At 47.7% G+C, this 27,302-nt stretch overlaps 1 protein-coding gene and 1 long non-coding RNA gene across 4 annotated transcripts in view; one reads left to right on the forward strand and one right to left on the reverse strand.

Annotated features, from left to right (window-relative positions):
* Nucleotides 1-27,302, forward strand: part of acadvl (acyl-CoA dehydrogenase very long chain) — a 65,239-nt gene that overhangs the window by 5,764 nt on the left and 32,173 nt on the right. The window contains exons 2-7 of one of the 3 annotated variants that reach the window (XM_041178986.1): nt 4,478-4,547; nt 17,860-17,925; nt 18,728-18,800; nt 19,948-20,012; nt 22,662-22,796; nt 25,166-25,310. In XM_041178986.1, the coding sequence (XP_041034920.1) occupies nt 4,478-4,547; nt 17,860-17,925; nt 18,728-18,800; nt 19,948-20,012; nt 22,662-22,796; nt 25,166-25,310 (554 nt within the window). The remainder of the gene's footprint in view (nt 1-4,477; nt 4,548-17,859; nt 17,926-18,727; nt 18,801-19,947; nt 20,013-22,661; nt 22,797-25,165; nt 25,311-27,302) is intronic. The other 2 variants (XM_041178987.1, XM_041178988.1) reach the window with 2 other exon arrangements.
* LOC121272349 lies at nt 844-23,520 on the reverse strand. The gene is made up of 3 exons (XR_005941872.1): nt 23,443-23,520; nt 2,645-2,704; nt 844-1,178 (listed from the first exon to the last, which is right to left on the reverse strand). It is a non-coding gene; the product is annotated as an uncharacterized LOC121272349 (long non-coding RNA).

Below are 27,302 nucleotides of genomic sequence, written 5' to 3' on the forward strand. Positions count from 1 at the left end.
TGAGGCAGTGAGGCGCTGTCGGAGGGTCTGTACTGAAGGAGTGCCGCACTGTCAGAGGGTCTGTACTGAGGGAGCGCCGCACTGTCGGAGAGTCAGTACTGAGGGAGTGCCGCACGGTCGGAGAGTCAGTACTGAGGGAGTGCCGCACGGTCGGAGAGTCAGTACTGAGGGAGTGCCGCACTGTCGGAGAGTCAGTACTGAGGGAGTGCAGCACTGTCAGAGGGTCAGTACTGAGGGAGTGCTGCACTGTCAGAGGGTCAGTACTGAGGGAGTGCTGCACTGTCAGAGGGTCAGTACTGAGGGAGTGCCGCACTGTCAGAGGGTCAGTACTGAGGGAGCGCCGCACTGTCAGAGGGTCAGTACTGAGGGAGTGCCGCACTGTCAGAGGGTCAGTACTGAGGGAGTGCCGCACTGTCAGAGAGTCAGTACTGAGGGAGCACCGCACTGTCAGGGGGTCAGTACTGAGGGAGCGCCGCACTGTCAGAGGGTCAGTACCGAGGGAGTGCCGCACTGTCGGAGAGTCAGTACTGAGGGAGCACCGCATTGTCGGAGAGTCAGTACTGAGGGAGCACCGCACTGTCAGAGGGTCAGTACTGAGGGAGCACTGCACTGTCAGAGGGTCAGTACTGAGGGAGTGCCGCACTGTCAGAGGGTCAGTACTGAGGGAGTGCCGCACTGTCAGAGGGTCAGTACTGAGGGAGTGCTGCACTGTCAGAGGGTCGGTACTGAAGGAGTGCTGCACTGTCAGAGGGTCGGTACTGAGGGAGTGCTGCACTGTCAGAGGGTCGGTACTGAGGGAGTGCCGCACTGTCAGAGGGTCAGTACTGAGGGAGTGCCGCACTGTCAGAGGGTCAGTACTGAGGGAGTGCTGCACTGTCAGAGGGTCGGTACTGAGGGAGTGCTGCACTGTCAGAGGGTCGGTACTGAGGGAGTGCAGCACTGTTGAAGGGTCAATACTGAACTCCGCTATACTGGGAGGTTCAGCATTGAGAAAGTATGGCACTATCAAAGGAGAAGTCCTGAGGGAGTTCTGCAGTATTGGAAATCCCCCCTTTTGGATGAGACATTACACCGAAGGCCTGCCCTCTCAGGTGGATGTGAAAATTCTCACAGGGAGAGTGATGTTGGACGATACATTGCCCAGAAGCATATCATCCTTCCTTCAGCCCTCCGAAGTCCTATAAAAAAAACACGAACACAGATTCTAATGAAAAAATTCGCACAAATTTTTAAAATTCATTCATGAAATGTGGGCGTCATTGATGAGGCCAATATTTATCACCCCATAACCAAGTTAGCATTGAGAAGCTGATGGTGGGCTGACTGTAGGCGGCTTGACACCTCCGTGTCCCTAGCTAGACGACTTTATGGGACATTAAAGAGTCAAGCAGGTTGGAGTGGGACTGGGGTGGTTAAGGACAGCCAATTTCTTCCCTAAAAGGACATGGAAACCAGTTTGGGTTTTGATGCTCACTTCTTTATTGATCCAGGCTTTTTTTTATTTTTAGATTTTTAATCTGCATTCAGATTCTCAAACTGTCCATAGAAGGATTTGAGCTCGTGGTCTGAGGACTATTAATCCGGTCCACTAGACCACTAGAATAACCTAACTGCACCACCGTCCTTGTCAGTGGTTGCAGCCTATAGTTAATATTTTAAAAACATTTTAAAGCACTATTCTATAGTGCCTTTCACATCCTTGAGATGTCCTCAACTGTTTTATAACCAGCTTAGTACTTTCGGAGTGTGATCCCTGTTGGAAGGGGGGTTTGCGGTGGGAGAAGGGGGGTGGGTCAATTTGCACACCCCCATGGTGATACAGCCAGCAGTCTGACCATGAACAGAGTGCTTTTGAGTTAGAGGAAATTTCCACCAACTGGAGGATTGGGGTTACCTGAGGGACACTGATTTAAGAATTTTTTTTTAAAAAACCGGTGCAGGTGTGAGGATTTATATTTTACACAGCGAGTTGTTGTGATCTGGAAGGCACTGCCTGAGCTATGGGGAAAGAGCAGGGGGAGCAGGACTAATTAGGTCAATCTTTCAAAGGGTTCGGATGGCTTTGCCCAGTGCTATATCATTCTGTGATTGGGTGTGGACTGGGTGACCTTTGTTCAATGATTTATAATCAAGAGCCCTTTACCCAAAGTGTAGCAGAACAATTGGGTTTAAACTGGATGGAGATTCGAAACTATTTTTGTCAAATCATTCCCAGGCTTGTTCTGTGTCCTCTGCGGTGTTGGAATTTGCATATCAGTTGCCTGTAGGCTATAAGGAGCAGGAGAGGAGACCTTTCAGCCCCATGGCCTCTAGCACCATTCAGTTAGATCACCAATCTGAACCTAAGCTTCATTCTCCCATGCTCCATATCCCTTGATACCCAAACCCAACAAAACATCGATCGATCGATCTTAGTCTACAGAGGTCCAATTGACTCCCAGTGTCAACAGCTTTTTGGGGGGAGAGAGTTCCAGATTTCCACTCCCCTTTGAAGTGCTTCCTGACATCACCCCTGAATGGCCTGACTTGAATTTGAAGGTTCTGTCCCCTTGTTCTGGACTCTCCCCACCGAGGAAATATTTCTAACTACCCTATTAACTTCTCTGAACAATCCTTTCCACGAAACCACAGCTAAGATACTTACTGAATTACCGTCATTTCTTGCGATTTTATTTGGTAGTGGAGAGGTGAGTTGAAATGCATTCTGAAATGAGTAGCAAATTCTTAATTAACACATCAACATTTCCTCTTTTGAAACAAAACGTTTCTGTGAAACATCAGTTGCCTGGTGAGATCTTTGATAAAGTTTCCCCTGGTCCTCCCATCCCCCAACTGTTGGCGATAATATAGGGCAGAGTTTATTGCTGTTGATTTGTTACTATAACATTTCATTCAGTTTCTCCTGACCACCTTGATCTAACTCAAGTTTCCCGATTCACCCTTAGTGTCAGTTTGGTGTCACCAGTTTAAATCATTAATGTGGTTACTGGGGTCAGAGGGGTGGAGGGAACAGTCCTACTTATTCCCCATAACGAATCTGATTTTTCAAAAAATAAAAAAATGGGTATTTTAATCTGACTCAAATCATATCTTTTTCAAGTTAGAGACTGGTTGTAAGCTTCCTAACAACCTCAGATGATGAGTGGAACGTAATGGTTCCAAAGAGACTGGTAGCGTGCTTCCTGACCTCATCCTTGAACTAGCTGGGAATTCTGTGGTGAGTAACTCACCTCCTGACTCCCCAAAGCCTGTCCACCAAGGCACAAATCAGGAATGTGATGGAATACTCCCCACTTGCTTGGATGAGTGCAGCTCCCACAACACTCAAGAAGCTGGACACCATCCAGGACAAAGCAGCCCACTTGATTGACATCCCTTCCACAAACATTCACTCCCTCACCACCAATGCACAGTGGCAGCAGTGTGTACCATCTACAAGATGCACTGCAGGAATTCACCAAGTTCCTCCCACAGCACCTTCCAAACCTGCAATTTCTACCATCCAGAAGAACAAAGGACACCACCACCTGGAAGATCCCCTCCAAGTCACTCACCATCCTGACTTGGAAATATATCATCGTTCCTTCACTGTCGCTGGGTCAAAATCCTGGAGCTCCCTCCCTAACAGCACGGTGGCTGTACCTACACCACATGGACTTCAGCGGTTCAAGAAGGCAGCTCACCACCACCACCTTCTCAAGGGGCAATTAGGGACGGGCAATAAACGCTGACCCAGCCAGTGACACTCACATCCCGTGAATGAGTAAAAAAAAAATGAAGGTTTTGTCCCTTTGATCGAGACTCCCCCTCACCAGGGGAGACAGTTTCCCTCAATCTACCATTTAATCACCTCAATTAGATCATCCCTTAATCAGTCCCCTGTACTCCAGAGGAATATAAACCACCCAACCAGTCCTCATCCTTCCTGAGGCTGCAGTGCCCTGAAGTGAACACTGTTACTCCAGGTGGCCAGAAGACCAAGGCTTTGTAGAACTGAAGCTTTGCTTCCTCCCCTTTGTATTCCAGTCTCCCCCACCCCCACTCCCTCTGCCCCCAAGACAAAGGCCAACGTTCTATTAGTCTGTAAGATTGTATTTCAGAGAGTAGTGGGCAATATTTTAATCAATGCCCTGCCATGGTTTGCTAGATGAAGTCAGTAATCACTGTGATTAGTACTGGCTTAACAGCTTTCTGTCTGCTATTACAATAGAGGTATTAACCAGTTGTTTTTAATGTGCTAACACCCCTGTGCGCATTTTGTGCATCAAGAATTTAGCTGGTTTATATCGCCAGCATTCGAGCTGTGCATCTGCTGTTACCTCGGTAAAGTATAATGCAATCCTTTTAAACTCTGTTCAAATACCCAGCTGTGCAATGATGCCATTCCTTTTGAGTTGAAAGTTGGGGGAGTCGCCAGTGTTGGGATCTCAAGCATAACTCGATGCTTACTTTAAATATCCTGTCTTGTGTCTTTCAGCCCTTGGCACTCTGCAGCTTGCTGCCTTGTGATGCACGATGTACATCCCTATGCCACTCAGGTGACACAGGTAAGAGGGGTACCTGTCAGTAATTTAAAGGGAGATACCTACTTGGCCCCAGTGCAGATGTAGTGGGCTGAGGAGGACTCTGGGTGAAAACATGTGTCTGAATTACCTGAGGCTTTTAAACAAAATGAATGTATTTCGCTACTGATTTTTTTTTTTTAAAACACAAACATTGATATACTGAGACACATATCACCATGGCAGCTGGTGGAACTTAAATTCAATTTAAAAAAAATACGGAATTGAAAGCTGGTCTCAGTAATGGTGACCATGAAACCATTGTCGATTGTCGTAAAAACCCATCTGGTTCTCTAATGCCCTTTAGTGAAGGAAATCTGCCGTCCTTACTCAATCTGACCTACATGTGACTCCAGGCCCACAGCAATGTGGTTGACTCTTAACTGCCCCCTGATTTGGCCTAGCAAGACACTCAGGTCACGGGCAATTAGGGATGGGCAACAAATGCTGGTCTTGTCAGAGAAAGGGATGGGGAGAGTCAACAACAATGGGCATTTATATATTGCTTTTAACACAGTGAAATGCCCCAAGCCACTTGACAGGGGAGTAATCAGATAATTTGATACCAAGTTACATTAGGAGATATTGGGACAGGGAAGCAAAAGCTTGGGCAAAGAGGTCGGTTTTAAGGAGCGTATTACATGAGCGGAGAGGTTTAAGGGAAAGGAATTGCAGAGCTTAGGGCCCAGAGCGCCAATGATGGAGCAATTAAAATTGAGGGGTGTGAGAGAGGCCAAAATTGGAGGAGTGGGCAGATCTCAGAGGGTTGTAGGGGTAGAGATGGAACAGTTTATGACTAGATAATTACTCTGTGGTACGGTGGGAAATTTTACTTGTTAAAGGTGCTATATAAATGCAAGCTGTTGTTAATATCTGTAGGCAGGAGAAATTTTTCAGCCTTTTAAAATGGACGTTTTAAATACATGCACTGCATGGGCGAGTGGGAATGACCCTGAGAATCTGAGTGAGCAATGTGTCCTGGTTCATGGGTCTGCATGAACTTGCTGACCGCATGTTTTGTCTTTGGCTGTGGGTCTTTCAGCTCCCAGTTGTATAGGTTTTTGGGTGAGAGGTCATCGTTGCCTGTCCTTGCTGCTCCTGGCACCATGTGGAATGGAGCAAGCTGCTGGAATTTAGGGGAGAGGTCACAGCAACTACAATCTTAAACAGGGAAGGGAAAAGAGAGAAGGAAGAGGGAGGGAAGGGGAAAGAGGGCAAGGGGAAAGAGGGAGGGAGGGAAGGAGGGAAGGAGGAAAGAGGGAGGGGGAGGGAAGGAAGGAGGAAAGAGGGAGGGAAGGAGGAAAGAGGGAGGGGGAGGGAAGGAGGAAAGAGGGAGGGGGAGGGAAGGAGGAAAGAGGGAGGGGGAGGGAAGGAGGAAAGAGGGAGGGGGAGGGAAGGAGGAAAGAGGGAGGGGAAGTTGGGGGAAAGAGGGAGGGAAGGGAAAGAGGGAGAGGAAAGAGGAGAAGAGAGGGGGAGAGGAAGGAGAAGAGGGAGGGAGGGAGTGGGAGATATGGAGAGAGGGTAAAGAGGGTGGAGGGAGAGCGGAGAGGGAACATGAAGGAGGGAGGTTAAAGAGGGAGAAGGAGGGCTGCAATAAAGCTACTGCATTTTCTTGGAAGCAAGAGAGAAAAATCAGACAGGATGAGTCTGGGCATTCTGACCATTTAGGAGTCGAGAAATAAATGGAGACAAGTTGAGTGATGAGTTACAGTATGACTCATAGACATCTACATCACAGAAGGAGGCCATTCAGCCCATCCTGTCTGTGCCAGTCAACAAAGATCTGACTACACTAATCCCATTTTCCAGTGCTTGGACCATAGCCCTGGGGCTATGGCAACATAAGTGAGTATCTAAGTACTTAAATGTTACGAGAGTTTCTGACTCAACCACCCTTTCAGGCAGTGAGTTCCAGACTCTCACCACCCTCTGGGTGAAAAAATTTCACCTTAGCTCCCCTCTTAGCCTTCTACCTCTTACCTTAAATCTATGCCCCCTGGTTATTGATTCTGCCCACCACCCCCCCCCCCGCCCGGCTAATGGAAAAGTGTCTTCCTATCCACCCTATTTATGCCCCTCATAACCTTATACACCTCTATCAGGTCCCCTCTCAACCTTCGTAGCTTCAAGGAAAACAACCCCAGCCTATCCAATCTTTCCTCATAGCTCAGATCCTCCAGCCCAGGCAGCATCCTGGTAAATGTCCTCTGCACCCTCTCCAGTGCAATCACATCCTTCCTATAATGTGGTGACCAAAACTGCACGCAGTACTCCAGTTGTGGCCTAACCAGCGTTTTATACAGTTCCAGCATAACCTCCCTGCTCTTGTATTCTATGCCTTGACTAATAAAGGCAAGTATCCCATATGCCTTCTTAACCATCTTATCTATCTACCCTGCTAACTTCATGGGTCTATGGATATGCACTTCAAGGTCCCCCTGATCTTCAGTACTTTCGAGGGTCCTACCATTCATAGCGTAATCCCTTGCCTTTTGAGCCCTCCCCAAGTACATTACCTCACACTTTTCCAGGTTGAATTCCATTTGTCACTGCTCTGCCCACCTGACCAGTTCATTGATATCCCCCTGCAGTTTATGTCTATCCTCCTCACTATTTACCAACCTACCAATTTTTGTGTCATCCACAAACTTCTTGATCATATCCCCTACATATAAGTCCGAATCATTTATGTACACCGCAAACAGCAAGGGTCCCAGCACCGAGCCCTACAGAACCCCACTGGAAACAGACTTCCAATCACGGAAACATCCCTCTACCATCATCTCTGCTTCCTGCCAATTTTGGATCCAACGTGCCACTTTGCCTTGGATCCCATGGGCTCTTACTTTCTTGATCATTCTGCCATGAAGGAGTTTATCAAAAACCTTCCTAAAATCCATAGACCACATCAAATGCATTACCCTGATCAACACTCCTGGTTATCTCCTCAAAAAATTCAATCAAATTTGTCAAACACGACCTTCCCTTAACAAATCCATGCCGACCATCCCTGATTAATCCACGTCTCTCCAAGTCAGAACTCTTTCTAGTAACTTCCCCACCACCAAGGTTAGACTGACTGATTGGTATGAGGATGGGTTCTAAAATAAACATTGTGTTGTTACCTCCTCCAATCAAAATGATCCCATTGGAATGTAGGAAATAGCAGGGGTAGGCCATTTGCCCCTCGAGCCTGCTCCGCCATTCACCTAGATTGTGGCCAAACTCTACCTCAAAGCCATTTTCCCGCACTACCTCATATCCCTTGATATCTTTAATATGTAGAAATCTATCGATCTCTGTCGTGAACATACTCAATGACCAAGCCTCCACAGCCCTCTGGGGTAGAGAATTCCAAAGATTCACCACCCTCTGCGTGAAGAAATTCTTCATCATCTCAGTCCTAAATGCCCTACCCCTTATTCTGAGACTATGTCTCCTGGTTCTAGATCCCCAGCCAGGGGAAACATCCTTCCTGCATCTGCCCTGTCGAGCCCTGTAAGAATTTTGCATGCTTCATTGAGATCACCTCTCATTCTTCTAAAGTCTAGAGAATACAGGCCACGTTCTCCCATCATTCGTCCAACTTTTTCCAGGGTTTCCACATAAGAACATAAGAAATAGAAACAGAAGTAGACTATTCGGCCCCTTGAGCCTGCTCCGCCATTCATTAAGATCATGGCTGATCTGTTTGTGTTTCGATTCCCACATTTCCATCTAACCCCGATAACCTTTGATTCCCTTGCCTAACAAAAATCTATCTCTTCCTTAAAAATATTCAGTGACCCCACCCCCACCACTTTCTGAGTCAGAGAGTTCCAAAGTCACACAACCCTCTGAGAGAAAAAAATTCTCCTCATCTCTGTCCTAAAAGGGTGACCCCTAATTTTAAACCAGTGCCCCCTAGTCCTGGACTCACCCACAAGAGGAAACATCCTTTCCACATCTACCTTGTCAAGGCCGTTCAGGATCTTGTAAACTTCAATCAAATCCCCCCTCACTCTTGTAAACTCCAGTGGAAACAAGCCCAGTCTGTCCAACCTTTCCTCATAAGACAACCCACTCATTCCAGGTATCAATCTAGTAAACCTCCTCTGAGCCGCTTCCAATGCACTTACCTCCACCTTTAAATAAGGAGACCAAAACTGCACACAGTATTCGAGGTGCGATCTCACCAATGGCCTGCGTAACTGAAGCATATCTTTTATGCTCAATCCCTCTCGTAATAAAGGATAGCATTCCATTAACCTTCTTAATTACTAGCTCTCACTGCTTAGTAACTTTTTGTGACTCGTACTAGAACACCTAGATCCCTCTGTACCTCAGAATTATGCAGCCATTCTCATTTAAGTAACACTCGGCTTTTTTGTTCTTCCGGCCAAAGTGAACAACTTCGCATTTTCCCACATTAAACTCCATTTGCCAGATCTTTGCCCACTACTCAACCTATTCATATCCATCTGCAACCTCCTCATGTCCTCTTCACAACATACTTTCCTACCTATCTTTGTGTCATCTGCAAATTTAGCTACCTCCACTCTCTGACCCTGCAATTCATTCCAAATGTTCATCAGTCCTTCTGTGAAGAATAACTTCATTGAATTTGCTGTTTCATAGTCTTAACCGGCACGTCCTTGCTCTGGATTCACCATTTCTGTACCTGGTATCAACCGCGGCCCAGTGAGTAGCACTTGTTTCTGAGTCAAGGTACTGGGCTCCACTCCAGGGACACGAGCCTCTTGCCCAGGGGCACTTCCAGCTCATTGCTCAGGTATTGTCTTTTAGATGATACACTAAGTCGAGGCCATGTCTGTCCTTTCAGGTGGACGTTATTATGACACAGCTGATGGTAAAGACTGAGCTGCTCAAATTCCAGAGGGAAACTGGAAACAGCTGTCAACCCATTTTTTGCAATTTGTATGTTTCGAGATGCACACAATATTCGAAATGTGGTCTCCCCAATGCCCTGTATAACTGAAGTATAACATCCTTACTTTTATGTTCAATTCCTCTCTTAATAAAGAATACCATGCTATTAGCCTTCTTAATTACTTGCTGTACCTGCATACTAACTTTTTGTGACTCATGCACTTGAACGCCTAGATCCCTCTGCAGCTCGAAATTGTGCAGCCGTTCTCTGTTTAACTAATAACTGTGCTTTTATATTTTTAGTTTAGTACCTGGCATTAGCAAATTGGTGCCAGTTTGGTGTGGGCTATTCTATTACCTGCAGTGTGTGTTGGAGGTCCCATTTGCCTAAAGAATCTTCAAAGTCCAAACATTATTTTGAAACGGATGAGGCAGGTCCCTTTTCAAAGAGCTGAAAATCAGGGGTGGGGCCCTTTTTATAGACATGTGCTAACACTGTGTTCCCTGCTTGTTCGGCTGGTCAGGTCTCTGGATCATCCTCTATCTGAACTCTCTCCTGCCATGCTCCTATGTGTAATGTTAGCAAAGTCTCACAGCTGTAATTAGTGATGTCAGTGTAAACCCTGTGAAGTGGAATAGTGGGCGTGTGAGCTTCTCACACTGTGTCCACTTCAATTGGTCCTTTTTAAAAAAGAGATGAAGTACCCAACAGTACAATTACACATTCTGTCCTCCCATACTTGAGTTGTAACTTTTTTTTTATTCCCGTGCTGTGCTGGCTGCTCTCCAACCTACTGCTTTCCAGAAACTTCAGCTCATCCAAAACTCTGCTGCCCACAATCAAACCTGAATCAGATCCCTTCACCAATTACCCTGCGCTCGTTGATCTACACTAGCTCACGTTCCAGCAACAGCTTCGTTTTTAATTTACCGTCCTTGTATTAAAATCATTCCTTAGCCTCGTTCCCCGCCCTGTCTCTGTAACCTCCTCCAGCCCTACAACCATGCTCCAAGTGGTTTTCAATCATCCTCCTCAATGTTGCTCCTTCAAAGTCTCAATCCTGCTCCTACCCAGCTAATCTACTAATCCGCACACTGCTGGCTGCTTTATCCTGGTATATGTTCCACATTTTTAACTTCCCTGTAGGGGGATCTTTAATCTTGTGTCATACTTGGAATCTCCAAAAACTTAACCTATCCTGTGTCCTAACTCGCACCAAGTCTGGTTCACCCTCTGTGCTCGCTGACTTACGTTAGTTTCTGATCTGCCAGTGCCTCAGTTTGAAAGTTCTCATCCTTTTTATCAAATTTGTCCATGGCCTCACCCCCTCCCTATCTCTAACCTCCTCCAGCCCCACAGTGCTCCAAGATCTCTGCGCTGTTCCAAATCTGGCCTCTTGAGCATCCTTGATTTCCATCGCTCCGCCATTGGCAGCCGTGCCTTCAGCTGCCTGGGCCCTTAGCTCTGGAATTCCCTATCTAAACCTCTCCTCCTTTAAGATGCTCCTTAAAACCTCCCTCTTTGACCAAGCTTTTGGTTACCTGTCCCTATGTAGCTCAGTGTCAAAATTTGTTAATCTTCCCTGTAAAGCACCTGGGGATGTTTTACCACATTAAAGGTGCTATATAAATGCAAGATGTGATTAAAAGCTTTGATATGGTAGAGAGAGAAAAGCTACTTCCTCTGCTGCAGAGAGTGGAGAATAAGGGGGCAGAACCATATAATTAGAGTCAGTCCATTCAGGGGTGATGTCAGAAAGATATTTCCACTTGGTGGGGAGAGGGGGGGAAGACTAAAGCCAGGGGTCAGAAATATAAGATAGTCTCGAACAAATCCAATATAGAATTCAGGAGAAGCCTCTTTACCCAGGGAGTGGTTGGTTAGATTATCCCTCCATTGTTTATTTCCTAAAAGAGCACCACTCTATTCAAATTTCCCTGAATGGGAGAACATCTCAGGACTGCTATCATTCTAGAAAATTTTATTGCACCTCCTACAGTGCCCCCACCCCCCCCACCAACCCCCCTCCATATCCTTATTTTTGATATGGAAAACTGAACTGCTCTCAGTACTCCCAAGTGTGGTCTAAGCAAGATTTGAAATGGGTTTCTGCTTTTCATTCAGTTCCTCTAGAAATGAATCCCAGTGCCGGATTTGATTTTTTTTTAAGGCTTTATTAATGTCTTGCAACTTACAATGATTTGTCTGTCCATGTCCCCAGGTTCTTCTGCTCCTTGACCCCTTTTGGACACATTTTTCAACCAGTATGTTGTGTCCTCCTTATTCTTCCTCCAAAGCGCACTACCTCACACTTCATCTATATTGAAGTTCATTTGCCAATTACACACCCATCTTGCAAGTTACAAACTTTACCATTTTTGGTTATGTCAATATTTACCATTGAAGCTGCTGATGTAAACATGATTACATGGAAGACCAGCCTGTAAATCATTGCCTGAGATGATGTGGTCACTCACTCTACCGTGAATTCCTGAGGTTTCTGTCCCTTCCAGTACGTGAAGAGGCTTGTATTCTTCAAAGTGACCACGAGCAATTTACTAGGCAAATTAAAATGCAAACTATCTGCTCCCCCTGAGAGCGGTTAGCGAATTGTAAAAGTGAATATAGAATGTGTTGATGGTTACACACTATGACAGCACAGAAAAAGGCCATTCGGCCCATCTCCATGCTGGTGTTTCTGCTCCACATGAAGCCTCCTCTTCATCTCACCCTATCAGCATATCCTTCTATTTCTTCCTCCCTTCTGTTTATCCAGCTTCCCCTTAAATACATCTATACTTCAATACATCTACACCTCAGCCATTCCATGTGGTAGTGAGTTCCACATTCTCAGCGCCCTCTGGGTAAAGAACTTATCCGGATCAGCACCACATAATCACTAAGGTATCCCTGTTGGCAATAACTGACTGCCCTTTGTGTGATTTAAAATGCTTGAGCGTGTAAAATAACAATTAATTTGAGATAACATATTGTTGGCAGCTCCCAAACATCACCAAGCACAGCTTCTTTCAAAATAACATTTTTGTTCATTAAAACTGTGAACACAAACGAGTTCTATCAGGTGGGAGCGTGGACAAGGCCACAACTGGAATGTTCTGGGAAATCGCTCTCTGAATGGACAAGGGTGCATTGGAAGGGTCTGTAGGGGACAGCAGTTAGGGTAGTTCCTAGATTGTGGTACCAAGAGAGACTCCTTGAACTGAAATGGATTTCATAAGGTAGGGGAATTTGAGAAGGAATGTGAAAAGGCTGTTGATATGCAGCATAATATCAACGTATGTAGGTTAGTTAAATTAGACAGTGATTGTGTGCAAAACAAAACAACAGCTTGCATTTATATAGCACCTTAAACAGAATAAAACTTCCCCAGCCACTTCACAGGAGCGTTCGCAAACAAAGTTTGACACAGAGCCACACAAAGTCATATGAGGGACAGATGACCAAAAGCTTGGTCCAAGAGGGAGGTTTAAGAAACATCTTAAAGGAGGAGAGAGGTTTCTTGTGGGGGGGTGGGGGGGAGTTCCAGAGCTTAGGGCCCGGGCAGCTGAAATCGGGGATACCGAAGAGGCCAGAATTGGAGGGGCGCAAAGATCACGGAGCGTTGTGGGGGAGGAGGTTACAGAGGTAGAGAGGAGGTGAGGCCACGGAAGGATTTGAGAACAAGGATGAGAATTTTAAAATCGAGGCATTGCCAGATCAGAAACCGATGTAAGCCAGCGAGCATAGGAGGTGAACAGAACTTGGTGCGAGTTAGGACACAGGGCTGCATAGTTTTTGGAGATTGCAAGTATGACACCAGATTAAAGGTCCCCATACAGAGTAGTGAAAGATGTGGAACACATACCAAGGGCAGAATTTTCCGTTTGAACCCGGGCCCCGCACATCCGCGAGTAAATTGACGCACGGTGACGTCAGGCGGGTGTCCCACGCGCCATCGTGATATTGTCGCTGGGCGGGTGTGCGATGATGTCCAATGCGCGCCCGCCATTAATTAACGGGCCACTTAAGGCCTCTTAGTCATCAATCGATGCCAATTTTGCGGCGCCCGTGTGATCTTCGGGTCAGCGCACGGGCGAAACGGGCAGACGGGTAGGAGACATTTGTATTAACCTCATCCATGGGCGGGATAAGAGGGCTCAGTGGGGTTGTGAATCTGGCTCTGTGAAGTATTTATTGGTGAAAGTTTTTCAAACTTGCCTGTGTGATCTGCAGTACTTCAGAATGTATCCCAGCTGCTTGGTCTGGACTCTTAACTTTCAGGTCAGCACTCTGCAGTGAGGAATCTTTTCCGAGCCTGCAGGTTTCGGGAAGCCTTCCCTTAGCCTGGGAATGGGATCTGATCTGTCCACTGGAGGAAGGAAGGGTTAGAAGGGGGAGGAGGCCAGGAGTGCACATTCAGCCTCCAGGGGAGCCACCTTTGGGAGGACAGATGCAGGCACAAGGGGTGCAGGGCCAAGAAGTAGTCTTAAGTGGAAGGGGCCACAGAAGACGCCACTATCCTGCTGCCAGGGTATACAGGCGACGAAGCAGCTACCTCAATATGTCTGAGATGCAATGCTGAAGGAGACTCCGACTCTCAAGGGAGACAGTCAACTACATCTCTCAGATGATTGGGCCTGAGGTCTCCCCTAACTGTGTGGGTGCACACCCAATGCCAGTGGCTCTTAAGGTCACAGTTGCCCTCAATCTATCCCTCTGGCTCCTTCCAGGGATCGGTGGGTGATCTTTGTGGTGTCTCCCAATCAGCTGTCCACACTTGTGTCAAGCAGTTTACAGACGCTCTGTTCAGCCACTTCTGCTGGGACCATGCCGGTTAGATACAGCGAGCCACAGGCTTTGCGGCCATTGCGGGCTTCCCCCGCGTCCAGGGTGCTATAGACTGTACACATGTGGCCATCAAGGCACCAGCAGGTGAGCCCAGTGCCTTGAACAACAGGAAGGGATTCCACTCCATGAACGTGCAGGATGCTGATTCTACAAGTCTGTGCAAGGTACCCAGGCAGCTCCCACGACGCCTACACCCTCAGACACTCCCAGGTGCCGGGGCTCTTCAGTGCCCCAGCCCAGCTGGATGGTTGGCTGCTGGGTAACAAGGACTATCCCCTCAGAAGGTGGCTCATGATGCTTCTCTGCCATCCAAGAACAGAAGCTGAGCAGCGGTACAATAAGAGCCACAGCACCACAAGGGCTGTGATGGAGAGAACCATTGGTCTTCTCAAAATGTACTTCCAATGCCTGGACCACTTGGGGCGCGTTCTAGTACCCCCCAGATCGTGTCTCGGTGTTAGTGGTTGCACGCTGCGCTCTCCACAATCTTGCCCTGGAAAGGGGCGACGCAGTGGACGGTGAAGACGTCAACGCAGTGGCTGCGGCTGCACACGATGAGTCCAGCAGTGAGTCCGAGGATGAGCACACACACGGAAATGCTGAGGGGGTGGACACTGACCCGGGACTACTCCAGGGAGGCAGGGACACCCGGAATGCTTTATTCCAACAAACCTACAGCTAGCACAACACAGATGGATCACCAGGACAAGCCTGGGCTGCCACCTCGATACTCGACACCTAAGGGTAAAATCTGCCAGGTCAACAGCACTAACTAAGGTCCTGGTACATAAAGCTGAATGTCCAACAAATCATTCATTACACTTTTGTCAACCACACACATGCAGAAGAAACGAGGCACCCTCAGCCATGTTCACTCATCTGCATTTAATGTGTGAAGCAAAAGAACTTATCACAAAGAGAAAACAATAGTGTTAACAATCAAAAAGAACTAATGAGGACCTCATCTCGGACCAACACAAAAGCACCAGTGAAAAACCTGTGGTGTGCCTAAGGTGCCTTATGCTTTCATTTATGGGTGCTACGTCTTGGTGCTGCCCCATCGCTCGGAGTGGCATCTTAGACAGCCTGCTGACTCTGCTGTCCTGTTGGCCTCGATGACCATGGCAGTCGTCCTCTGGCCTGTGGAGCCTGTGCTGGCCCCGCCTGGGAGGGAGCTGCCAGTTCCATAGCTGGCATCTCCCCAGTCGTCGCAGCCTCACCGGATGCAACGGTCACTGGCGGGGGGGGCGGAGGAGCTCCCGCCCTCATCCGGAGCACCCTGAGAGGAGCTGGCAGAGACGACAGGCAACTGCTGCGCTGAACATAGGTCACTTCGGACCTCCCTGCTCACCGTGGATGGATGGGCAACGAGCTGGGAAGTTTGATGCCCGCACCATCTCCCAGCTGGTGAAGTCATTGACCATCTGAGGTCAATGCTGATGTGAGAGCTTCCCCAGGAAACCCTGGTGGGTCTCCACGAGAGTCGCCACTCTCATCATGGAGGATGCTTGGACATGTGGCTCTTTGCTTCGGCGATCGTCCGCGTAGATTCCTCCACTCCCAGATGCTCCCACACACCCGGCCGCATTTCCTGTACCTGCTGCATCATAGACGACTCCAGAGGCACATTATCAGTCACCGACTGAGCATATGCCTGGTCCCCTGCAGCCCTCCAACTGCTGGCATCATGGGCACTCTCTGTCTCTGCCAGCTCCTCCAGCAACTGTGAAGTGCCGTCACCACTGTGCCCCGGACACTAGTCGTTGTTCTAATTCCCACCAAGGTGCTAGGATCTGCGTTGGTGCCTGCCTCGCAGAATTGGTGTGACGCAGGTGAGACTTCAGGACTCTCAGGTGTGAGAGGGGCCATCTGCTGCTCCTCCTCGTGGCCGTTCTCTGATGATGCTAAAAGGAAGAACAAGGACAGTGCATCAGTTACCGTGCAGACAGTGACAAAGTTCATCCTTGTCCCCCCGGCTCATTATGCGCTCAACCTTCCAGAGCCAATGGTCCAGCAATGTTGCAACAATATCTCATTGTCAGTGCTATGGCTGTTGGGAGGACAATGCTGACCTCACTGTTGGGCATAAATGCCTGGCCCTGGCATCCCAGCCTCACCAACACCAGTAGACCTGGGTGCCTGGCGCCTCTCCAGTTCCAGGGCCTCCTGCTCGAAGTGGCTTAGTTTGGAGAGCTGTGCCTGGCTGCCTCCAGCCTCACATGCTTGGCCGTGTTCTGCACCTTCTTCTCCTGAAAAAGAGAGAAGAGCATTGATTAGGGCAAATTGCACGTGGACTCTGTTCGCACACGGCACACCCCAACCAGAGTGAGACATATCAGGTCTCCAGTGCTTCCTCACCCCGCTGCTGCCGATCACTCAAAGATGCTGGGCCTGCTCCCTACCTCCCACTGTCCCCTTGGACACATGCTGTCTACATCACGTTAGGAACCTCGTGGTATTTCCTCCCATAGCTAGGAGGTGCAAGCACGTGCAGCACAGAGGGCATCACATAGTTTGTTGCCATGCCAACTTGAAGCTCCCTTTCCACCATCTCATCACCCTGACTAGGACATGTCCTAGAGTTCTGAGTCTGCACCCAGGTGCAACTCCTCCAGGTTGCCCCCGAACCAGTCACGTGGGACTCAGATCAACACACGCTGCGGGGGAAAACTCAGCTCCCCATGACCCACTCAGGCTGACCTCAGCATGGGCACTATCTGCTTGCCCACCCAGCAAAGGGTAAATGTTGTCAGTGATTCAATACAGTCACGACACTAAGACTTCGGTGGGTGGGGGGGGGAGAGGGGAGGTGGGGAGGGAGGAAGGAAGGGGGGGAGGCGGGGGTGGGGGAGGAAGGGGGAGGCGGAACCCTCCAGCCTGGCCCGTTCACCCGAACCCCTCTGCTGTGGCCTGGCACTGGCCATTGTGAGTAGCCTACAGGAGGCTCCCAGGCCTTCTTTTAAACAGACTGCTGGGCCGCCCTTGGACCCGGTGGTCTGTGCACGGCTGCCACAGCCCACACACTCCCACTATCCTTGGGAGTCGGGAAATGCGCTGGGCAGGTCTTAGTTGGCCCACCCGTGTAAAATGGCGGCGCAGACCCAATCGCCCATGCCCGCACCAGCTCCATCCCCCCCCCCCCTTCTCTACGCCAGGCAGAAAATTCTGCCCCAGGATAAAGCAGCCGGCAGTGTGCGGATTAATAGATTAGCTGGGCAGGAACAGGATTGAGAGTTTGAAGGAGCAACATTGAGAAGGATGATTGAGGACCACGTGGAACATGATGCTTCCTGAGCTGCTGGGACACTGAACGTGTCGGGGCAAGGAATTGAACTAGCCTTGGACGCGTAGAGATGGGTGGGAGGTTAGTGAGAAACTTGGCGAAACCTTCCCTCAGGATAAAACACTGGGGTAAAGTCCCCTGAGTGGATTGTACACGGTCTGTGAAAGGAGCAGAACACATGGATTTAAGCAGCTTTTACAAGTTCTCAGATACCATTCCAGGCGTGTCCACTTTAGCTGATTGTGTTTAATTCCCTTATTTACCCCCCCCCCTCTCCCTGCTTTTGTTTACCTCAGGCGGTACTGGAGAAAACAGCAACTGACACCGCAAAAAACACAACGGACAAGAAGATGGTCGCCATGGTACGTTTTTACCCAGTTCTTGGTGTATCTGAACATAACATTAGAGGAAATAGGAGCAGGAATTGGTCATTTGGCCCCTTGAGACCTTTGCCATTCAGTAAGATCACGGCTGATCTGATTGTGGCCTCAAGACATTAAACCCATGCCCTCTCTTACCTGCCGAATGGGTAAAACCCGAGGGGACTATTTCATAAAAGAGCATGAGTGTTCTTCCTGGGCCGATACTTAGCCTTCAATCAACATACTGAAAGAAATGATCTGGTCGTTGTCACATGGCTAGTTGTGAGAGCTTCCTGTGCACAACTCAGCTGCAGTGTCTCCTTCATTACAACAGTGCCGAAGATCCAAAAGCGCTTAATTGGCTGTGAGGTGCTTCGCGACCTCCTGAGGTGGCGAAAGGCTGCTGTAGAAATGCAGGACTTCCTTTGCCCTCCCTGAGCTCTGAGCTCCGTGATATTTCAACCCTCGCTCCCTGCCCAGTTACGCATTGCTAAAAAAGTTGGGAACGTTTGCTGAGGGCACGAACCAGCGCCCGGGTCTGGTAGCGCTTGCAAGCGAAATCTGTTACTTGGTCAACGGGCCTGAGGATTTGACTGGCACCTCTGGAATGGGATGAAAGCCGCAGGAGAGGACGAGGTTGTGGGGGTGGGGTGCAGGGGGTGGGGTGGGGGGTTGGTGGGGGGTTGGTAGGGTTATGGGGGGGAGGGGGGGGAAAACCAATTGGTGATGACGGATGGTGGGGCACGGTGAACATGTCAGAGGGGAAAATCGGGTAAAACTTTTTCTCATCTTGCCACTGCAGGAATCCAAGTCGTTTGCTGTGAACATGTTTCGGGGTCAGTTCCAAACTGAGCAGGTGTTCCCCTTCCCGTCCGGTACGAATGAGGAATTTTCCTTAACCAGGACAAAGATGTAAAAGATGTTCTCGCCATGGTCTGTTGATATCCAAGCGGTTGCCGGGCATTGGTTCAGTTCTGGGTTTCGCACCTCAGGAAGGACGTATTGGCCTTGGAGGGCATGTAGCACAGACTCACCAGAATGATACTGGGTCTAAAAGGGTTAAATTAGGAGGACAGGTCACACAGACTAGGTTTATATTCCCTCAAGTATAGAAGATTAGGGGGTGATCCAATCAAGGGGTTTGATGACAAAGGTTTATTTATTTGAAAATCAGCTTTTGTGCTGGCCATGAGCTGAATTGAGGCGACTTTTACAATCGATCATTTCAGGTAAAATATATTTTTAAAAAAATGATAAAGCAGAGTAAAATAACGCATTGATCATTAGCTTAGAGTCTTTAGGTTAGCAGGGTTCAAAGTTTATTACAGTTTGTTCACTGTGTGGAAGAGATATGGGATTGAACTGTTCTTAGATATTTAAAAGAATTAAAGAAATTGATCAGGTCGATAGGGAGAAACTATTTCTTTTGGTTGGACAGTGGGTGTGATGGGGAGGAGGTACTACAAGGGAGTCCAGAACAAAGAGGTGGAAGCTTTAAGTTGGAGCCAGGCCGTTCAGGGGTGATGCTTCAGGAAGCACATCTTCACATTAAAGGCATTGGGAATCTGGAACACACTCCCCCAAAAAGCTGCTGAAGCTGGGAGGTGGGGGGTCGATTGAAAACTGAGGTTTTGCAACCCAGATTTACAGATTTTTATTGGCTAAGGGTATTAAAGGATACGGCAGGTAGATGGAGTTAGGATTAAGATCAGCCGTGATCTCAATTGAATGGCAAGACAGGCTCAAGGGGCTGAACGGTCTCCTTTCATTCCTGTGATGTGTGGGGACAGGATCAGGACAGGTTGTGACAGCTCTTTGACACTCCCTGTGTTGCACTACACCTGATGATGATGTGCATATTAATGATCAGTGGGCACCACCCAGCATGAACTGGGGTCTTCAGGTGATGGGGGAAGGATCAGAAAGAGAGGAAGGACAAGTTTTTTAAAATGTAAGCAAAGAGTTTTGCTCCTTCGTTGAAAGGCTAAACTAACGACGCTCCTCGAATGTGTGTTTGTACAGTTCTGAGTGATGAGCAGGAGCAGTTTCTCCGAGAATTAGTGGGACCAGTCAGCAAGTTTTTCCAGGTAAGTTAATACAGATGGACAAAAAGCCACCAGGCGTTTGCGTACTTTTGCATTGCCATATTGCTCCCACAACCATCACACTCCCTCTCTCCATCTCACCGAATCACACATTCCCACACATTAAAAAAAGTAGTAGCAAGAACGAGGACTCGAAACGTCAACTGTGCTCTCCTCCGCCGATGCTGCCAGACCTGCTGAGTTTTTCCAGGTATTTCTGTTTCTGTTTTTGTTTTGTGTTAGTAGCAAGAATGGGCCATTCAGCCCAGGAGCCTGTTTCCTCATTCAGTAAGACCATGGCTGATCTGTGGCTGTGACTCCACTTTCCTGTCTGCCCCCCTCCCCCCACATAACCCTTGAGTCCCTTGTTGATCAAAAAATCTGTCTAACTCAGCCTTAAATATATTCAGTGACCCAGCCTCCCCTGCTCTCCGGGGAGAGAATTTCAAACACTGACAACCCTCTAAGAGAAGAAATTCCACCTCATCTCTGTGTATAATGGGAGACCCATATTTTGAACCTGTGCTCCCGAGTTGTAGATTCCCTCAAGGGAAACACCCTCTCAGCATCCACCCTGTCAAGCCCCCTCTTATGTTTCAATAAGATCACCTCTCATTCTTCTAAACTCCAATGAGTACAGGCCCAACCTGCTCAACCTTTCCTTATAAGACAACCCCTTTGTTTCAGGAATCGGCCAAGTGAATCTTCTCTGAACTGCCTCCAATGCAAGTATGTTCCTCCTTAAGTAAGGTGGCCAACATGGCGTGCAGTACTCTAGGTACGGTCTCACTAAGACTTCCCTACTTTTGCACTCCATCACCCCTGCAATAATGGCCAATGTTAATTGTTTGCTTTCTCAATTACCTGCTGTCCCTGCATACTGGCTTTTTGTGATTCACGTACAACAGCCTTCTGCACTGCAGCATTCTGCAGTCTCTCTCTATTTAAATAACACTCTTCTCTCTATTCTTCCTGCCAAAGTGGACAGCCTCACATTTTCCCGCATTATATACTCCCATCTGTCAAATTTTATCCCAATTTCTGCCCCATCTCTCTAATCACAAATAGGCACTCCTGGCCTGACATTGCAGGTCTGGAGTCCACCAGCAGAGGGCATTCAGCACCCCCCCCCCCCCAACCCCCTCCTGGCGCTGCATCCATTTCCCAGAGATAATCGGGCAGGTTCAGAAGCCCACGAGTACTCAACGTCTGAACTAAATGACCATCGGCAGCTGAAAGAACAGAGCAGAGAAGTCAGATGTGAACTTCCAAGTTCTGATGGCAGTGTTGCTGGTGCTGAAGCTGCTGGAGAACAATCTTTACCTCCACAATCAGACCTAGAACCCAGCGGTGGATAGGGGAATTCTAGCTATAGATTGCTGGATTCGTCATTTACTAGTTAATTCTGAGAGCAAGTTCTATCTGTTTTGAACTTGCTTTTAATTCTTCAAAGTAAAGTTCGTTAGCAGTAGGGAATTTAATATTTTGTACTACGTACCTGGCCTGGGAATATTGAGTACTGCCAGAACAGGTACAAGACTAGATGTAGATTAGATCTCCATTTACACCTTCGTAACAATAAACCTAAGTTGTTAATAATAGGGGGACACATTTAAAGTAACTGGCACCACTTGGGGACATTTTTTCTGCCCAACTAGTTGTGATCTGGACTGAAAGCACAGTGAAAGCAAACTCAACGGTAATGTTCGGAAGAGAATTGGATAAATACTTCAAGGAGAAAAAATCTGCAGGGCCGTGGGGTGTGGGATTAATTGGATAGCTCTTTCCGAGAGCCAGCAGAAGCACCAGGGTCCGAATGGCTTCCTTCTTCTGTGCTGTATCATTCTATAAGTAACCCCTCCCTCCCCTCAGCCTTGACCTCCTCTTTTGGTATGCGGTTTTTGAAAACCGAACTCTGATGTTACCTAACCTCCCTTGCCGCTGCAGCTGGAAGTCCTGCTCTGGCTATGCTGCACAATCTCGGAGTGATTGCCAGTTTAGTTGACCCTTGCTGCGTTGAGTTTTGCCCCATGCTCGATGTTGCATAAAACCATTGCAGGCAAAGGATGTAGGAGATTTGAACCCAGCCTTCAGTTGCCTGGGCCCCAAGCTCTGGAATCCTCTTCCTCTCTTGTTTCACTCTCCTTGCCTTCTCATTATTTGGGGGGCTCTTAGCCAAATCATTCTCATCCTCCTGTGTTACGAAGGTCATCGCTTACCTGAATTTTACTCTCTTGCTCTTTCTCTATTCCAAATACTCTGCTCTATATGCTTTTCGTGCTCCTTGTGTTAAAACCTGCCATGTCTGCTCTGTCCACCTCTGCCCTCCACAGGTCTTCAAACTGTGCAACTCTTCATGCTTCTTAATCTCTATGGTCCACATGCCAGCCCCTAGTGCTACTTAAGCAGCACTACCTGCTTCATCTCTCCACTCCCACCCTATCTGACCTTGGCACTGTCCTGCATTCTGAGACTCACTTCATCACCCTTGCTGCTCAATGGGGAAACCACCCCATGATGTTTGCAGCTTGAGGCGGCCTTCCCGCATGTAGTGCCTGTTGCTTTCTGAAGTTGGCTAAGTCTTTGCGAGGGCTCGGTATGTCAGGGTACAAACAAACGTTCCAATGTGCATCTTGATCCTTTTCCCCGCAGGAGATCAATGACCCAGCAGCCAACGACTCTCTGGAGAAAGTGGAGGACAGCACGATGGAAGGCCTGAAGGAGATGGGGGCATTCGGTCTGCAGGTGCCCTCTGAACTTGGGGGACTGGGACTCACCAACACACAGGTAAACCAGAGAGGGGCAACATGTACAGGCATCAGCAGCAAGGATGTAACTTTCTCTCCACAATGGGGTATTTTAATCCTGTCCAGACTGTACACAGTTCCTTACACAAAGAGGTTTGGAAATGCAGAATTCTCTCTTCCCACAAACAAGCTGTTAAGGCTGGGGATCAATTGGAATTGTCCAAACTGAGATTGATTGATTGTTGGACAAGGCTATTAAGGGCTGAAGAGCTAAGACTGGTAGGCAGAGTTATTACAGCCACAATGTAATTGAATGGTGAAACAGGTTGGAGGGGTTGATATGGCCTCCACCCTCCTGAACCCAGCGCTGGGATGCATTGTCAGAAAGATATTCAACCACTTGGTGCCTTAGAGCTGAGGTCAATTATGTCCCCACCCGATACCCGCTCACCGACTTTTTACCTGGACTCGGGGGAGGGGTTCCCTGGACTGGAATCCGGCAGAGTTCACTGGCTGGTCTGTTACTTATCCCTTTTTCTCCACCCTTCCGATACACACAGGGGGCTGAGGGCGAGTATAACTATCACACTGCCTTCCTTTTCTTGGCAACAAGTATCCCAGCAGAGACCACAGACGGAGACCCGCAGCACACATTGTTCTGTACCACACACCGCCCGTGTACTCACCAAGCCATTGAAGGAGCTGCATCACCTCTCGCCAGTAAGCTGTATCTCTGATGGGATGTCATGCTCTCCATTAGAGGGCAGTACTCCAGCTGAATCATTTTTTTCTCTCTGCAGATTAAGTGAAATATTTCAGTAGGATCTGCAATTGTGAATGTTCAGAAATAAAGATAGTGTGCACTCACCTGCCCAATATACAGTAGGAGTGAGGATTGCAGTTCTTCCTACACCTTGCACTCCCATCCCTGAGTGGAGAATTGGTTTATTAAATTTTATTTTTCCATCTCCCTGATTTTCAGATAAACTTCTGGAGAAACAGTGTACAATTGTCTGGTAACTTCCTTGTTGTCTCCTGGGCCTGTTGTACGCTGTAAAATTTTCTCAGTCCATCTTGCAGTTACCAGTGGCATGAGCTGCTTCTCGGACAGCTCGTTCGAGTGACTATACCAGCATGTGAGAGGGCGCAGAGGTGATTTACTAGGGATGGTACCACGGATAAGGGATTTCAGGAGAAAATGGAGAAACTGGAATTGTTCACAAAAGTATACGTGATCTTTGACTTTAGAAAAAAGGCATAGAATACAAGAACAAGAGTTATAAACACTGGGGATGCCTCGACTGGAGTAGTGTGTATAATTCTGACATCAGACATTTGGAAAGATGTCACGGCCTTGGAGAGGGTGAGCGGAGATTTCGAAGAACAATACCAGAAATGAAGGAAGAGACATGCTGTCGAAGCTTTCCATCTTGCACTTGTCAGGACAGACACAAGAATGCCAAATTTCAAAGAGAGCAGCAAGTTATACTGTATGAGAAAAGGGTGCTGATTGGTTGGCAAGTCAACTCTGATTGGTCAAAGCGTTGCCGTGGAGAATGCACCAGGGAACAATTGTCCCCCACGCTTGTGTTTAATTTTTAAAAAGTACCCTTTTCTCATTCAGTATACATGGTTGATCCCTTTGAAATTTGGTATTCTTGTGTCTGTCCTGATGAGTGCAAGATGTAAAGCTTCAACAGCATTGTTTTTTCAGCAACACTCAAGTCCTGGATGACCAAGTGACGATTAGAAATGAGGGACTGCAGTTATATGGGAAGACTAGAAAAGCTGGTGTTGTTTTCCTTGGAGCAAAGAAAGTTAAGGGAAGGTTTAATAGAGTCGATCAAAATTAGCAGGGCTTTGGTAGAGTAAGTAAGCTGTTTCCAGTGGTGGTAGCGTCAGTAACTGAAGAACACAGATTTAAAATAATTGGAAGAAGAAGTGAGAAGTGATTTTTACACAGTGAGTAAAAATGCACTTCCTGAAAGGGCAGTGGAAGCAGATTCAACAGAAACTTTCAATAAGGGAATTGGGTAAATACTTAAAACGAAAAATTTGCACAACAATGATGTAAGAGGTGAAGAGGGACTAGTTGAATAACTCTTCTAAAGAGCCAACACAAACACAATGGGGTGAATGGCCTCCTCCTGTGCTGTAAGACTCTGCAGGATGGTGGGAGCCCATTTTTTTTCTCTCTGGAAGCCCCACGTGCCCTCCAACCTGCCGAGCAAAGGTGAGAGCCAAAACTTCGCTAGAGGATGGAGAAACCAGAGGCCAGTGTGTGGGAGGATACAACCCTTCACTGGGGCAAGGGCTGTCATGTGGACAACTGGAGTTATTGCATGGGTCAGTTGGGTGGGGTGGTGACCTGACACTTAAAGAATCTGAATGCTGTTTTTTGTTCGGTAGTACGCTCGGCTGGTCGAGATTGTTGGCATGCATGACCTAGGTGTGGGGATCACTCTGGGTGCTCACCAATCCATCGGTTTTAAAGGGATTCTCCTGTTTGGAAACGATTCCCAGAAGAAGAAGTACCTTCCGAAGCTGGCTACAGGTAATACAGCATTGAGCAGTTTGGGCACAGGGCAGAGGGATTGGCATTTCATCATTTGGGGATTAGGGAAATGGAGAGACCCTGGTTTTTCACCTCTATAGACTGGGTTTCAAATCCATTCCAAAGTGAGGTTTCTCCTCTCTGCTATCTGTAAGAGTCTGTTATGAAACCCAGTTCCTAGAAGGCAGAAAAGTGTGTTGAGGTCAGTGTAGAGGGAGCTGTATTCTGTATCTAACCCCGTGCTGTACCTGTCCTGGGAGTGTTTGATGGGGACAGTATAGAGGGAGCATTACTCTGGATCTAACCCCGTGCTGTACCTGTCCTGGGAGTGTTTGATGGGGACAGCGTAGAGGGAGCTTTACTCTGTATCTAACCCCGTGCTGTACCTGTCCTGGGAGTGTTTGATGGGGACAGTGTAGTGGGAGCTTTACTCTGTATCAAACCCCGTGCTGTACCTGTCCTGGGAGTGTTTGATGGGGACAGTGTAGAGGGAGCTTTACTCTGTATCTAACCCCGTGCTGTACCTGTCCTGGGGGTGTTTGATGGGGACAGCGTAGAGGGAGCTTTACTCTGTATCTAACCCCGTGCTGTACCTGTCCTGGGAGTGTTTGATGGGGACAGTGTAGAGGGAGCTTTACTCTGTATCTAACCCCGTGTGTACCTGTCCTGGGAGTGTTTGATGGGGACAGTGTAGAGGGAGCTTTACTCTGTATCTAACCCCGTGCTGTACCTGTCCTGGGAGTGTTTGATGGGGACAGTGTAGAGGGAGCTTTACTCTGTATCTAACTCCATGCCGTACCTGTCCTGGGAGTGTTTGTTTAAATTATTCCATCTGTTGTTACTCATGGCTTCCTGGCTGACACTTATCTTCTGACAGGATAGGTGCAGCACGGGGTTAGATTCAAGTCATGGGTTTGAGCCCCATTCGTGCCAGGCAATGACCATCTCCAGCAAGAGAGAATTTAATCATCACCCCTTGCCATTCAATGGCATTACCATTGCTGAATCCCCCACAATCAATATCCTGGGGGTCACCCTTGACCAGAAACTAGACTGGACTAGCCATATAAATACTGTGACTACAAACACAGGTCAGAGGCTGGGATTTCTGCAGCAAGTAACTCCTGACTCCCCAAAGCCTGTCCACCATCTACAAGCACAAGTCAGGAATGTGAAGGAATATTCTCCACTTGCCTAGATGAGTATAGCTTTAACAACACTCAAGACAAGGGAACCAAAGGTCTAGTGAGAAGGAGGAAATGAAGGAAATTAGTATTATTGAAAAAACAGGGCTGGAGAAATTAATGGGACTGAAAACTGATAAATCCACAGGGCCTGATAATCAACATTCAAGGTGCTAAAGGAGGTGGCCATGGAAATAGTGGATGCATTGGTTGTCATCTTCCAAAATTCTGTAGATTCTGGAACAGTCCTGACAGATTGGAGGATGGCAAATGTAACCCCCCTATTTAAAAAAGGAGGGAGGGAGAAATCAGGAAATTACAGACTTGTTAGCCTAACATGGGTGGTAGGGAAAATGCTAGAGTCTGTTATAAAGAATGTGATAACAGGACACTTAGAAAATATCAACGGGATTAGATAAAGTCAACATGGCTTTATGAAAAGGAAATCATGTTTGTCAAACCTAATGAAATTTTTTGAAGACATAACTAGCAGAATAGATAAGGGAGAACCAGTGGATGTGATGTAATTGGATTTTCAGAAAGCTTTTGATAAAGTCTCATATCAGAGGTTAGTGTGTAAAATTAAAGCACATGGGATTGGAGGTAATAAACTGGCATGGATTGAGAATTAGTTAGCAGGCAGGAAACAAAGTAGGAATAAATGGGTATTTTGGAGTGGCAAGAGATGACTAGTGGGGTACCGCAGGGATCAGCGCCTGGGCCTCAGCTATTCACAATATATATCAATGGTTTGGATGAGGGAACCAAATGTAATATTTCCAAGTTTGCTGATGACACAAAACTAGGT

Source organism: Carcharodon carcharias, chromosome 33, assembly GCF_017639515.1.
Source record: "Carcharodon carcharias isolate sCarCar2 chromosome 33, sCarCar2.pri, whole genome shotgun sequence".
Lineage (NCBI taxonomy): Eukaryota > Metazoa > Chordata > Chondrichthyes > Lamniformes > Lamnidae > Carcharodon > Carcharodon carcharias.